Source organism: Nycticebus coucang, chromosome 8 (assembly GCF_027406575.1).
Source record: "Nycticebus coucang isolate mNycCou1 chromosome 8, mNycCou1.pri, whole genome shotgun sequence".
NCBI lineage: Eukaryota > Metazoa > Chordata > Mammalia > Primates > Lorisidae > Nycticebus > Nycticebus coucang.
Window position 1 is genome coordinate 16131383 of NC_069787.1, and position 16096 is coordinate 16147478.

The 16096-nt window shown below is 40.3% G+C and overlaps 1 protein-coding gene across 1 annotated transcript in view; it reads left to right on the top strand.

Moving 5' to 3' along the window:
• The first annotated feature begins 4543 nt into the window (after positions 1 to 4543).
• Positions 4544 to 16096, top strand: part of SUMF1 (sulfatase modifying factor 1) — a 114594-nt gene continuing 103041 nt past the window's right edge. The window contains exon 1 of the mRNA XM_053599389.1: positions 4544 to 4843. Within this exon, the coding sequence (XP_053455364.1) occupies positions 4574 to 4843 (270 nt within the window). The 5' untranslated portion in view covers positions 4544 to 4573. The remainder of the gene's footprint in view (positions 4844 to 16096) is intronic.

Here is a 16096-nt window from a genome sequence, read left to right on the forward strand (position 1 = left end):
TATGCTAAGGTTAGGGATTTCATTGGAAAACCTGAAATGTGGTACAAGGACACCTAGGTGGCCACCCTTAAGAAATGTGGTTTTGCAGACTTTCCAAGGCCCCTTCTGCAGAGGTGGCCTCCCCGCTAAGAACCAGCAATCCCTCCACATGGGAAGATAATGCATGCACTAGAGGCCTTTTGCTCAGAAAGCAATACTCCTTTACTCCCCACAGCAGCTGCCTCCACATTCCCTTGTGGGTGCCAGGTTATAACCAGGGTCAAATCTCAGTACGTCCTGGCTGAGGATGTGCTGGGCCCGATACAGGAGAAAGAAATTTTACTCTAAAGGGATATATGGATTAACTACATCATGGAGAAATTGGACCTCTTGTACATTACTGGTGGAACTGTAAAAACGGTACAGCTATGTTGGAAAACAATCTGGCAGTTCCTCAAAAGGTTGAACATAGAGTCACCATATGACTCAGCAATCTCACTCCTACTATACATCTGAAAGAAATGAAAACACATGCCTAAACAAAAACTTGTACATGAATGCTCGTGTCAATATTATTCATAATAGCCAAAAAGGGCCAAATGTCCATCAACTGAAGAGGGGATAAAATTTTGACCTGTGCCTCTCCTGAGCCTTAATGGTGTTTGCAGAATGTCTGATCCATCTGGCATACATTTCCACACAATATAGCAATCTGACCAGAGGACCTGCTTTATCACAAAGGAGGTACAAGGTTAGGTCAGTCACAGGAGCCAACAGTTGTATCTTATACAATACCGACCAGATGCAGTTAGCCTCATAAAGGGTAATAATGGCTTACTGAAGGCACAGCTGGAATGCCAGCTTGGAAGCTATCCTCTGCAAGGATGGGGCCACCTATAAGGAGGCAGTATATGCATTCAATCGGGGATGTCTATAGAGCACTGTGTCCCCACATAGGAAGAATATATGGTTTGGAAACCAAGAGGTGGAAACAGAAGTGGCCCCCTTACTTTCACTCCTACTAACCCACTGGGGACTTTGTTCTACAATTCTGGGCTCTACAGAGTTGGAGAACCTGGTCCTCAAGGAGGTGCTCTCTTTCTGTGGACACAGCAAAGGTCCCCTTGAACTATTACTACTTTTGTTTTTCTGTGTTCAGGGACCAGTAGGCAAGAAGAGGAGCCTCTAACCTGGCAGGAAAATTGGCCCTGCTCAGCAGGAAAAGTGTCAAGTGTCATCTCAAAACTGCAATGGCACCGATCTTCACTTAAAGTAAAAGCTTACCAGATTCTACATCACCTGGTCTCTGTTACCTCTCAGATCTCCCTTCCTTTTACTTCCCGCCTTGCTCACTCCACTGAGGTTGTGCTGGTCTCTTGTGCTGTTCAGTGAGGACATAAGTGATTTTTCAGGACTAGGGTCTTTCATCCAGCTTCATCAGACAGAAGGAGCTCAAATTGGAGATATTAATTTGTAAAGAGTTTATTGCTGAGTTGGACTTTTAACTCATTTTCTTAGGGTGGGGGGGCAGAGTCTCACTCTGTTGCCCTAGGTAGAGTGCCATGGTGTCATAGCTCATAGCAACCTCAAAGTCTTGGGCTTGAGCAATCCTGTTGCCTCAGTCTCTAGCGTAGCTGGAACTACAGGCATGCACCAATATGCCCAGTTTGTTTTTCTATTTTTAGTAGATTTGGGGGTCTCACTCTTGCTCAGGACGGTCTTGAACTCCTGAACTTAAGCAATCCACCTGTCTCAGCCTCCCACAATGCTAGGATTACCTGGACTTTTAACTCTTAATTTTTAGCACAGGCCTCATCACCTAGGGATTTCTCATCAATATTTCCCACTTGCTCATTGATTACTGGCCAAGAAGAAATTATATAATGGGTTGGTTCTTTTCTTGGAAAATCAACAAAGTTCTATTTTTGATAATGATTACTAATAATAGCATACTTTTTTTTTGAGATATGTTAAATATGCAAGCTCCAGGCTAAGCCTTTTACATATTTTGTCTCATTTAATCCTCCTAACATCTCTAGGAAGGAAGCATTGTTATCCCCATTTTACACATGAAGACAAAGAGGCTCACAAAGGTGAAGTAATTTGCCTTGGTCATAACTTTTGTAAGTGGCCAGCTTTAACCACAGTGCTTTCTGACTCCAAAATCTGTATTATTTTCTCAATCATTTGCTTCTTTTAAGAGAAAAAGCTAATGATCATTCATTTGTTTATTCATTTAATTCATTCATTTATACATAAATATTTACACTGAGTGCTTATCTCATGCCAGGCCTTTGCTTGATTTTGTCAATATTGTGGCAAACAAATAGGTAAGATCCTTAACTTCATGGAGCGCATAGCCTAACGGTATAGCAGGATCATGAATCAAAGGAGTTTAGGTCTCTGAAGGCAGCCAGCACAGGAAGTGTAGAGACTGACCTGAAAAGATGAACAAAGTTTGTCTTTGATCTGGACCCTGGAATGTGCACTCAATACATAAAATGTTAGTTAAGGCATTGATCGTTTAGCCTCATCAGTTTTGAAATGAGTATAGCTTTCTTGCCACTGGTTGTAATTTCAAATGAGAAAATACATGAAAGCTCTTGGCAAACTGTAAAACATTCAACAAGGAGGGAAGGACTTGTCATATTAAACAGATTCAAGCACATACTAAAGTAGAGAGAACAGTACAGTAGACACTCAGATACCTATCAACCCAATACCGATAATACTGTTGTAGCCAAGATGATCTTTCATCTTTAGCCATCCCCATCACCCCTTTTATGAGGCAAACCCTTGACAGAATATCTTTTTATCCACATATATTTCGATATATATATACACCTAAAGAAAGAGGTTCTTTTTAAAAGCATGGCAACAAATACCACTATCACTCCTAAAAACTAAAAACAAAATTTACAATAATTCCATAATTTTATCAAATATCATTACTTGGTTAAGTGGTCAGATTTTCTTGATCATGTCTAAATTTTGAAATTAGTAGGTTTCAATAAGTATTTAGATAAGATTCATATTAAATATTACAGCTGGTTAGCTATGTCATTTTTAATCTCTAAGTTTCTCTTGTTATTTGTTTTGCATTTTGTTTCTCACAAAACTGAAGAATAGTGTGATTCTTAAACTTTAGTGTGCATTAGAATCATCTGGGAACTTTTTTTTTTTTTTGTGAGGTAGAGTCTCAAACTGTCAGGCGCCTTGGGTCAAGTGCTGACCACAGCTCACAACAACCTCAAACTCTTGGGTTTAAGTGATTCTCTTGCCTCAGCCTCTGAAGTAGCTGGGACTACAGGTGACCGCTACAACTCCCAGCTATTTTTTGGTTGTAGTTGTCATTGTTCTTTGGCAGGCCCAGGCTGGCTTCAAACCTGCCATCTCTGGTGTATGTGGCTGGCGCCCTAGCTGCTGAGCTACAGCTGAGCCCGGATATTCTGGGAACTTCTTTTTTTTTTTTGCAGTTTTTGGCCTGGGCTGGGTTTGAACCCTCCACCTCCAGTATATGGGGCCAGCACCCTACTCCTTTGAGCCACAGGCGCGCCCAATCTGGGAACTTCTTAAAACACAAATTGCTGTGTCTTGTTCCCAGAAATTTCTGCATTGCATTTCTAACAAGTTTCTTGGTGATGCACATGGTGCTGGTTGGGGACACTTTTTTGTTTTGTTCTTGTTTTTGAAACAATCTCACTTTGTCACCCTTCGTAGACTACCAGGGTGTCATAGCTCATAACAACATCAAACTCTTGGGCTTCAGTGATCCTTTCACCTCAAGCCTCCCAAGTAGCTGGGAGTATAGGTACTTGCCACAAGGCGGGCTATTTTTAGAGACCCGGTCTTGCTCTTGGCTCAGGCTATCTTCAACTCCTGAGCTCAGGCAATCCACCTGCCTCGGTCTCCCAGAGTGCTAGGATTACAGGCATGAGCCACTGGGCCCTGCCACACAATACTCTGAGAAACACAAAATACTGATGTGTTTGTACATAACCCACGGTCTGGATTTTCTTAACTGTACCCCCATGAAGCGTCCTTCAATATATTTATCTTCATCTTTGTTTACGTTAGGGGAAACTTAGTTGCCTATAATGCAGAATAATGGTTAAAACTCAGGGTTTGAAGTTAGAATCTCTGAGTTTAAAAGCCTATTTGACACATTTCCTATGTGACCTTGGGCAAGCCACCAATTGCTCTGTTAACCCACTATTATAGGGTTCTTGTGCACTATTATAGGGTCCTTGTGAGGATTAAATGAGATTTTGTTATTTCAATGAGATTTTTAAAAGTGTACTCAGCGTAGTCTTCTGTCACTTAGCGAACGCCCAATAAATTTGTCACTTTTCAACCAAGAAACTCTAAAGGAGCTCACAGACTGTGAATGGCCTGGGTCTTGTGGAGTTTGGTTGTGTTTGGGGGCGTCTGAATTTCAGCAGAGGCAAGCAGGAGCGCTCGAAAGCGGAGGTACCTGGAGAAAGGTGGAGGCAAGGTAACTTTCCTGGTGACTTTAGAAGGCGGCCCAAGATTCGGCTCCTTTAAGGAGGGAGGGGACACGTGACCCATCGGGTCACATGGCCCGCGGGACAACATGGCTGCGCCCGCGCTAGTGCCAGCTAGTGGACAATGCACTGCGTTCAAGCCTGTCCTCCTGCTGCTGCTGCTCTTGCTGCTGTGCCGGGCAGCGAGGAGCGAGGAGGCCGGGACCGGTGCAGGCGCCGCGTCCCTTGCGGGCTCTTGCGGCTGCGGCACGCCCCAGCGGCCCGGGGCACATGGCAGTTCGGCGGCCGCGCACCGATACTCCAGGGAGGCGAACGCCCCGGGCCCGATCCCGGGAGACCGGCCGCTCGCACCCACCAAGGTGCTTCCTGGATTCTTATTAGGCGGGTGGGGGTTGCTGGACAGGGTTGGAATGGGCAAGGCCAGGGGTCGGCTGGAAGGCAAGTAAAGGTTATAACCGCACCCAAATCGCGCACCTGCTGATCCAGTTTGAGGAGTTCCTCCCCCGTCCATTACCGGAAGGCAGGCTGCATCTTGGAGCTTTGCATAATAGAGCATTAGGTAGTTTGGTGTGACGATTGAAGTTCTTTTTTTATTTCTTACCCCTTACTTTTTTCTTTTTCTCTCTACTCTTTTCTCTTGGTGAAGATCTCAGAATTTTAAGTTAGACAGATTCGGGGTTAAAACTTCAATTCCTCAGTTATTAGCTGAGGAAATCAGGACCCAGGGTCTCATTGTCTGCAACGCGTTTGTGTACTTTTCTGTAGTCCAGTGGACTTGTATTAATATTACTCATCCTCTTATTCTTAGCAATTTAGTATATAGGAAGGCGTAAACAAACTAGTTGCTTTATTACATATGTCTTTGCATAGTGCCTGGATGTGTTAGGTCTAGTATAAGTAATAACAGTAATAACAACTGTTATATCTTTCTATCCACCAGGTACTTTGCATATTGGTGTGTTTGTGGAGACAGCTTTTGGGACTAGAAGCCCCATCTTCCAACTCCTAAACTAGAGCTCCTTCTTGTATATCTAGTACACTCTAAATCCTTTCTTTCCCCGTTCCTCTTTTCTTTTCTCTGGATTGATTCTGACCAATGTTCAGACTTAGGTGAGAGGTAACCAATCCACAAATCAGGTCTTAACCTGACCTCCTCCCCTTCAGTATTTCCATATGCTACCATAGTGGTATGTGCTTACTCTTACCTAACAATTATTAAAGATGCCGGTCTATTGTGAGGGAGTTAAGAGTCAGGACTGTGATTTAGTCTCTCTGTATAGAGTATTGGAGGTTGGTAGCTGGGCTTCTCATTGTTTTTTCATCTTGTATAATTTTGACCTTTATCTTTTGTGTGGTGAGGAGTCCTGATTAGTGTTTTAGGGTATAATGCCCATTCTTGATTTTAATTCCTCTCTAACTTGCATCATAATTGATAATCAGTTTCATAAGAAGAAAGCCCTGTCTCTGTATATCTACTTTGTAATTAACAGGGCAGCTGTCTCATTTGCAATACACATTGGTCAGTAACAAAATTTTGCCTAGAACAGTGGTTCTCAACCAGTGGGTGGCGACTCATAGGAACTGTTTAAAAGGGCCACAGCATTAGGAAGGTTGAGAACCACTGGCTTAGAACCTTCTGGCCTATATGGAACATTCCTCATTTTAAATGCTCCATCTTCCTGTATGTTTTAGAATGTGTATAGCAGGTAGCATCTTTTGAATTACATTTATTACAATATATTTTTCATCACTATAAAGTAGTTTTGTGAATGCGAAAATTCACAGGGATCATCTGTGACCAGTTCTTACATTCAGTTTCTATAATGCTTAAGGGCATCCCAGTCTATTAAGAAATCAGTGGTTGGTGAGAAGAACACCTACAAGTCTTTAAGGACTCTTCACCTAATAATTGAACTTGAAGTAACTTTGTCATTAAGACAAATGACTTCCTAGGAAGCAATTCTTAATCTCTATGTTTTCCTTGGTTTCTGTTGTTTTAATTCATGTGCAGATGAACTTAGCCATTTACTCTATAAATTCAGGAAGTTCAATATTGCAGGAGAAATAAATGGTCATAGTGATAGTTCTGGCTCTTTTTTCTTTTTGTTTTCCATTTATTTGGTTTAATTCAACAAAAGGTTATCATATATAAACTCTGTCCTACCTACTGGATATACAGAAAAGAAAAAGACCTATACACTACCCTGGTAGCATTTATAGTCTAGTAGGTGTTTTTCTCTTTCTCTCTCTCTCTCTCTCTCTCTCTCACACACACACACACACACATCATATGTAAGTATCATTTTTCTATGGTGAAAATATTATAGAAGGAGTATGTACAGAGTACATCCATTATTCCTGGAAAAGTCAGGTAGTGCCTAAAAGAAAAGGTCACATTTGAGCTAGGTCTTGGAGAAGACATTTATAGGACCTAAGGATAGAAGGGCAGATTAGAGGACATTCCAAGAAGGAAAGTAGCATCAGCATGTGGCACACTGTGGAAGTGCACAGTGTATTCTGGGAAGTGCAAGTAATTTAAGGTTTTCTGGGAGGGACATGTTCATACCTTTTAATGTAACATTTTAGGTACGAGGCTTTGAAAAATACTTTAATTCATATAATGAGCACTTGACAAGGAGAGGGACACAAAGAAGTAAAGAGGGCTTTCCCCTCAAGTAATTTACAACTTCCCCCAAAAGTTATGGCAGTAAGAATTGACGGTCAGGCACCGTGGCTCACACCTGTAATGCCAGCACTTTGTGAGGTAGAGGCAGGAGGATCACTTGAGGCCAGGAGTTTGAGGCTACTCTGGGAAGACCCCATCTCTACAGAAAATAAAAATAGTGGGGCATGGTGGTGTGCTCCTGCAGTTCCAGCTACTTAGAAGTCTAAGGTGGAAGGACCACTTGAGCCTAGGAGTTTGTGGTGGCAGTGAGCTGTGATTGTGCTGTTGTCCTCCACCTTGGGTGACAAAGTGAGACCTTGTCTTTTTTAAAAAGAAAGAATGGTATGGGGAAAAACATAGATATTTTAAAAATTGGCTTAAATTCCCTCTGGTTAAAAAATATAATTGTCATTGAGAAAATTATTCTAACATTTTTCTATACAGCTTATTATTTTGTAACAAGGAAGCAAAATGTTTTAATCTCCATATACCTTTAGAAGAGTTGTTTGAAAAAGCATTTAGGATCATGGGATGCTAAAATTGCATGTGGCAAGTCTGTAGGTCTAGGTAAAGTTTTTCTGATTTCTGTCTGATGATATTTCTGATTGGGTAACACTTCCCTGGCATCAAGGCACAATTAAACATCATCTCTTTCATGAAACCTTTTTTTCCATAAGGAAGTAGTTTTTCTATCCCCTAAATTGCTGTAGAATTTTTTCGTCTGATGGCATCTTGTTTTCTCTTTCTTCAGATGGTCTCATTTTGTTGCCCAGGCTGGTCTTGAATTCCAAGGTTCAACTGATCTTCCCTCCTTAGGTTCCTGAGCAGCTGGAATTATAGGCATGTACCACTGTACCTCACTGCTTGTATTCTCTTTAATCTTTTATGCTTTAATGTAGAATTATTTGTGTTTGTATAGTTGATGGGTTTGTGTGTTTTTTTTTTTTTTAAAGACAGGGACTCCGTTTGTTGCCCATCCTGGGCTCAAGTCCTGTCTCAACCTCCTGAGTTGCTAGGATTATAGGTGTGTGCCACCATTCATGGCTAACTTTTTAATTTTTAAATTTTTTTTTGGTAGAGATGGGGCCTCCCTCTGTTGCCCAGGCTGGTGTTGAGCTACTGGCCTCAAGCGCTTCTCCTGTCTCAGCCTCCTAAAATGCTGAGATTACAGGCATGAGCCACTGTCCCCAGCTAAGTTGTGTTATTCTACATTGGAAGTATTTTTAGACCTGTTTTAATCTCTATATTAGATACTTTGGAAAGAAACTTTTTTTTTTTTTTATTATTAAATCATAGCTGTGTACATTAGTATGATCATGGGGCACCATACACTTGGTTCATAGACCGTTTGACACATTTTCATGACACTAGTTAACATTGCTTTCCTGGCATTTTCTTATTTTGCTAAGACCTTTACATTCCATATTTACTAAGATTGACATATACCCTTGTAAGATGCACCGCAGGTGTAATCCCATTAATCCCCCTCCCTCTACCTACCTCCCCCTCCTTCCCCTCCCTTTCCCCCTTCTCCCTATTCTTAGGTTGTAACTGGGTTATAGCTTTCATGTGAAGGTCCTACATTAGTTTCATAATAAGGGTGAGTATATTGGGTACTTTTTCTTCCATTCTTGAGACACTTTACTAAGAAGAATATGTTCCAGCTCCATCCATGTAAACATGAAAGAGGTAAAAGAAACTTTTGTAAAACATTCTTTTGCTGTATTCTTCCTCTCCAGAATCTTGTGAGAGAGATTATCTCCCACTTTATAGGTGAAGCTTATTGGAATCATTAATCTCAGGGCTGGAAGAAACTTTCAGTGCTATTTCATCTGTGATTAGTGTCTGTGGAGGCAGCAGGGTGAGAGAATGGTACAGATGGGTAAGCCCTGGATTGATAGGTAAGGTAGCGGTTTGTGGACAGATCTAGAGAACATGCTTCTCATTGTTCACTCAGCTTTCTCATGACCTTTCATTTTTAATGTTAGGTTTGAGGACAGGACAGAAGGAAAGAGAAGAACTACACAGAAGAGTTCTGTGTGCACTTATTTCATTTTTATATATAAAACAAAAATCTCACAGTAGAAAGTAAACAACAACAACCAAACAATTAAAATCGACTTAAGCAGGAAAAAAGAGGGGAAGAGTACATTTATAGCTCTCACAGCTGGGAAGTTCAAGAGTCAGGATGGCCCCAGACATGGCTGGATCTAGGGCCTCAGGTCACATCTCAGGGCTCTGGCTGTCTCTTGGTTCTTCTTCTTCTAAGTTGACTTCATTCTCAGGTAATGACTCCTCCCACTGAGGAAAAAAAGCTGGAAGAAATTAAGTTCCCCTTTCCTGGTAGCTCCAGCCAAAGTTCCAAGATGAATTTGGGTTGGATCATGGGCCCATCCCTCATTACATCCCTGAGGTCAAGAGGATGCCACGATTGGCCAGGCCTAAGTCACAGGAGGTGGAGTAGAGTCATCCAACTCCACCTAGGGCACTTAGAGAGTTTAAGAAGTAGTTTTTGAAAGGAACCTCAGGGACTATTACAAGAAGTAGGGAGAATGGATACTGGGTACTGGGTGGACCAAAGTAGCAGACGCCCTCTGCACTTGTCCTAAGTGTGGAACCCAAATATTATTAGTCTACTGAATAATAGACCCATTCTTGACTTCACTTATGCTTCCAGCTTGAATGGCAGTGGCAGAGCTGTGGTGTAGCATAGGGGATTTTACTGACCTTTGGATTCTGGGTGGAATAGATTGTTTGAATATGGACCTTCAAAGAAGACTTGATTAAAATGATTCCTTTTTCTTTTTGGCTTGGGCTCCTACAGTCTGAGACACTTGATGCTCTGGATTTCACTAGAATGACATTTGACATTTGTAGGACAGAAAACTTCATTAGTGTAAATGAGAAATTGTGATCCACTGAGTGCCATGTAGGCTATTTTTGTCTGTAGCCTCCAGAATTTCATTTGGAGGGAACTATAGAAATTTGGCTTACTCAGCACTGGCTATGTCTGATGGTTGATGAAAGAAGAAAAGAAACTAGGCCAAGAGTCCACTGTGGAAGTCGTGATTGTATTACTGTTGATACTCACCTTGAGGAAGAAGAGGATGAAAAAAATTAGATAATTGTAAAAATTCATTAGGTAAAATTGGCCCTTCTTATGGGCCTTGTGCTGAGCTGAGGGATGAGCCAATTGTTCTTATAACAGGACCTGCTTTTCTCCTGTGGGAAAGCTTTTTCCCCCCATTAAGTCCTTTATGAAACCTTTTATTAGAGGATCTAATGATCTAATCATTTTAAGACTACACTAAAGCTCTTGTCTCAAATCTTTAGTTTTTCTGCTTCTTTGTAGAGCTGCTTAAAATTCTGATTTCTCTTTTTAGGCCTGGGAAATCTCGTGTCCCAGACCCTTAGGATATAGTAGAAATGATGCATAACCTAGTTCAGTCTTGAGCTGAGCCTGTTAAACAGGTTTCATGATGATGATGACATGTTAATCTATGTCTGAGACTATGTGTTATAAATTAAATAGAATTTTTATAGTTCTAGTTATGAATAATTCAAATGATAAATTCCTTATTATAGTCATGATCTCATTCAGTCAGTAAAGATTTTTTGAGTATCTTCTGCAGACCATACACCATGCTGGGTACTGGAGGGAGCTACAGAAATGGAAAATTTGCCCAGGCACGATGGCTCACGCCTGTAAACCTAGCACTCTGGGAGGCCCAGGTGGATTGCTTGAGCTCAGGAGTTCGAGACCAGCCTGAGCAAGAGCAAGACCTTGTCTCTACTAAAAATAGAAAAACTAGCTGAGTGTTGTGGTGGGTGTGTGTAGTCCCAGCTGCTCTGAAGACTGAGTCAAGAGGATCACTTGAGCCTAAGAGACTGAGGTTGCTGTGAACTATGATGACACCACGGTACTCTTCCCGGGGTGACAGAGTAAAACTCTGTCTTAAAAAAAAAAAAAAAAAAAAAAATGAAAATTGTATTTCCGGTCCCTGAAAAGCCCAGAATCTAGGGATGATAAAAACTCCAAATTAAGATACTGTGTGTGCTTATGTGTATGTGAGTGTCAGTTGTTTGGACAGATAGAGGTATTTATCAGAGACACCCAAATGAGGGGCACGTGAGCCACCTTGGACAGGGATGTGCGGGTAGGAAAGGCCTGGAGGAAGTGATCCTTGAGCAGTCACATCTTCATGGAGATGAAATGGCTCATGGAATTTCAGAAGGACGTATAGGGTTAGAGAGAGCATGAGCGATTAGGCTCTGAAGTTTAGACTAAGAGGATGGGGATTCCTTAAGAACTTACCTAGTAAAGTGGTATGATCCGATTGACACTTTATTTATTTTAGTAAATGGCATGTTTACATGGTTCAAAAATTAACCTCGAAGAATATATAGTGAAAAATTTTTCATTTACCTGATAATCTTCCACTGCATGCATTTCTTTTGTATTTTCCCAGAGTTATGTTCTGAAAATTTAAGTAATAAAAAAAAATGGTACTCTGGGAGGCCAAGGAGGGTGGATTGCTTGACCTCACAGGTTTGAGACCAGCCTGAGCAAGAGTGAGACCCCATCTCTACTAAAAATGGGAAAACTGAGGCAAGAGGATCGCTTGAGCCCAGGAGTTGGAGGTTGCTGTGAGCTATGATGGCACAACACTCTATTGGGGCAGCTTTAGACTGTCTCAAAAAAAAAAAAAAAATATATATATATATATATGTGAATCTGTATCTGTCTGCCCCCTTCTACACAAATGACAGCACACTATGCTTCACTTCACTGACCTCTAGGAGGCTGAGGTGGGTGGATTGCTTGAGCTCAGGAGTTCAAGACCAGCCTGAGCAAGAGTGAGACCCTGTCTCTACTGAAAACAGAAAAACTAGCCAGGTGTCATGGCCGGTGTCTGTAGTCCCAGTTCACTACTGTGCACCTTGCTCTGTTCACAGAGCTCTTTATCTTGGCAAGATCTTTCTACATTAATACATTAAAAGTTTCCTCTTGTTTTCCCTTCTGCTTTTGTTTTCTTTTCCTTTTCTTGTGGCTGCTTAATTTTCTCTTTTTTCTATGGCCCACAGTTTACTTAATTATTACTATTAGGTTGTTTTCAACCATTTTCCCTTACAAAAAAGAGCTGTGATAAATTGCGTTGGATACAGAAGACTGACTTTTTTTCCCCTGAAGGGATTAGTAGGGGTCTAAATATTTGTTGAATGAATGATTGAATGGAAAATAGAGGGCTTAGCAGCAAGGAGGGATGTGAAAGAATGAGACTGGAGACCAATTATGAGGTTATGGTGGGAATAGAAAAGAGGGAGAGATTAAAGAACTGTAGTATTTAGGAGAACCAGTTAGACTAAGTCACCTGTATAATGTTGGGAGTAGGGACAGAAGTAATCAAACATTATTTCTTGGCATAGCAGTAATACGCTGGACATATAAAAATACATTTATTTGGCGCCGGCCCCATATACCGAGGGTGGCGGGTTCAGGCCTGGCCCCGGCCAAACTGCAACCAAAAAATAGCCAGGCATTGTGGCGGGCGCCTGTAGTCCCAGCTGCTCAGGAGGCTGAGGCAAGAGAATCGCTTAAGCCCAGGAGTTGGAAGTTGCTGTGAGCTGTGTGAGGCCATGGCACTCTACAGAGGGTCATAAAGTGAGACTCTGTCTCTACAAAAAAAAGAAAAAAAAATACATTTATTCATATATTAGAGATGAAAATAGCACCACTTTTATTGGGACATACAAGCACAGAATTGAAGCAACCACTAGCAAGGAGAGTCGGTGGAAATAGAGCGCAGGATCAATGACCATGGATTCCTAATTTCTATTTCTTGTGGTCTTGTTTTTTCTAACTCTTTTGCTCTTGTTTTAGAGACATGCTCTGCCTTCATTTCCGCCCAGATGTCTCCCTTTGACTTCTTTTGTTCCTCTCTTTAATTTGAACCCTTCTTTTAAAATTTTTACTTTTAAAATTTTATTTTTAATTGACAATTGTATGTGTTATATATCTGTGAGGTACAATACAGTGTTCCAATATGTTTATGTTGTGGGATAATTAAATCTAGCTAAATGTAATGGGTCTGTCACCTCACATAATTATCTTGCGGTAAAACACTTAAAATCCATTCTTTTGTAATTTTGAAATAGACACTGCATTATTATTTATTCTAGTCACCACTCTGTGTCATCACTATCAAAAGGTTATTCCTTCTGTCTAACTGAAATTTTGTTTCCCTAGCCACCCCTCTCTTTCAACTTGTAATAACTACCGTTCTGTAAGTTTTATTTATTTATTTATTTTAGTTCAACATTTTTAGATTCCATGTGTAAGTGAGGAATTTGAATCTTCCAAGTCTTTTCTGAAGTCCAGATATTTGTCATTCTGTGCCTGGTTTATATGCCTGGTTTAGTATAATGTCTTCCAGGTTCGTGCTTATGTAAATGAAAGCATTTCCTTCTTTTTTAAAGTAGTGTAATATTCCATCGTGTATATATGCCATGTTTTCTTTGTCCATTTATCCAGTGATGGACACCTACTGTTACTGTATCTCACCTATTGTGAATAATGCTATAATGAACATGGGAGTGTAGGTATCTCTTCAGAATACTGGTTTTGTTTCTTTTGGCTGCATACTCTGAGTGTAATAGCTGGATCATATGATAATTCTGTTTTAGTTTTCTGAGGAATCTCCATACTGCTTTTCATAATCACTTTATTTTATTTATTTATTTATTGAGGGGGAGTCTCAGTTTGTCACCCTCGATAGAGTGCTGTGGTGTCACAGGTCAGAGCAACCTCAAACTCTTAGCCTTAAGCTATTCTCTTGCCTCAGCCACCCAAGTAGCTGGGACTACAGGTAACCACCATAACGCCCGGCTATTTTTAGAGATAGAGTCTCGCTCTCGCTCAGGCTGGTCTCCAACTCGTGGGCTCAGGCAGTCCACCCACCTTGGCCTCCTGGAGTGCTAGGATTACAGGCGTGAGCCACCGTGCCCAGCCTTCATAATCACTTTAAATCGAACATTCCCACATGAGTGCACAGGGTTCTTTGTTCTAATAACCCTTGCCTACACTTGCTATCTTTAATCATTTTGACAATGGCCTATCTACCAGATATGAGATGATATATCATTGTGGCTTTACTTTGCATTTCCCTGATGATTGGTGGTGATGAGCATATTTTGTGTATCTGTTGGACATTTGTATGTCTTCTTTTGAGCAATATCCAGGTCATTTGCCTGTTTTTCTAATCAGATTCTTTCTTTCTTGCTGTTGAATTGAGTTCCTTATATTAATATATTTTGAATATGAACACCTTATAAGACATGTGGTTTGCAAAGATTTGCACCCCTTCCATTCGTTGTCTGTTCACACTATTAATTGTTTCCTTTGTTGTGCAGAAGTTTTTTAGTTTGATGCAATCACATTTGTTTACTTTTGTTTTTCTTGCCTGTGCTTTTAGGTTCATATCCAAGTAATCTTTGCCAAGGTCATGAAGCTTTTCTTTTATGTTTTCTTCTAGTATTTCTATAGTTTTAGGCCTTAGTTTCAGTCTTTAATACATTTTGAGCTGATTTTGTATATGGTATGAAATAAGGGTCTAATTTCATTCCTCTATATAGGAATATCCTGTTCTCAGTACCATTTATTGAAAAGATTGTCCTTTTTCCATTGTGTGTTCTTGGTACCTTTGTCAGAAATCAAATGACTGTAGATGTGCAGTTTTATTTCTGGGCTCTCTATACTGTTTTATTGGTTGATATGTTTGTTTTTGTGCCAGCACCATGCTGTTTTGATTACTACAGGTTTGTAGTATATTTTGAAGTCAAGCAGTGTGATGCTTTAGCTTTGTTCCTTTTGCTCAAGATTGATTTGGCTATTTGGGGCCTTTTGTGGTTCCGTACAAATTTTTGCATTTTTTTCTATTTCTGAAAAAAATAATATTGGAATTTTGGTAGGGATTATATTGGCTCTGTGGACTGCTTGGAGTAGTATGGACATTTAACAACATTAATTTAAACATGAACATAGGACACCTTTCCAGTTTTTGGCCAGGGCTGGGTTTGAACCCGCCACCTCCAGCCTATGGGGCTGGTGCCCTACTCCTTTGAGCCACCGGCGCTGCCCCTAGGACACCTTTCCATTTGTTTTTGTTTAATTTCTTTCATCAACACTTCATAGTTTTCAGTATACAGGTCTTTCATGTCTTTGGTTAAATTTACTCCTAAGTATTTTTTTTTTTTTTATGCTTTTATGAGTGGGATTGATTTTACATTATTAGTGTAAAGAAATAGTATTAATTTTTATTTTGTTGATTTTTGTTTTTCTTTGCCAGTTCTGACAGTTTTTGGTGGAGTCAGAGTTTTCTGTATATTGTATAAGATCATGTCATCTTCAACCAGGAACAATTTAACTTCTTTGTCTTCAGGTGGGTTGCTGTTTATTTTTTTCTATTGCTTAATTTTTCTGAGATTTCCAGTACTATACTGAAGTGTCAAGAGTTGGCGTCCTTGTCTTGTTCAGGATCTGAGAGGAAAAGCTTTAAATTTTTCCCCATTGAGTATGATGTTAGCTGTGGTCTTTTCATATATGTCAAGGTCCATTCCTTTTATGTCTAATTTATTGAGAGTTTTTAATCATGAAAAGATTCTGAATTTTCTCAATTTTTTTCTGCGTCTATTAAGCTGATCATATGGTTTTATCCTTCATTCTGTTAATACAGTGTATCACATATATGGATTTGTGTATGTTGAACCATCCTTTGATGCTAGGGGCAAACCACACTTGATTATGGTGTATGATCCTTTTAATGTACTATGGAATTCTGTTTGCCAGTATTTTGTTGAGAATGTTTGCATATGTGTTTATCAGGGATATTAGCCTCTTTTCTAATATCGTCCTTTACTAGTTTTGGTATCCGATTAATGCTGGTCTTGT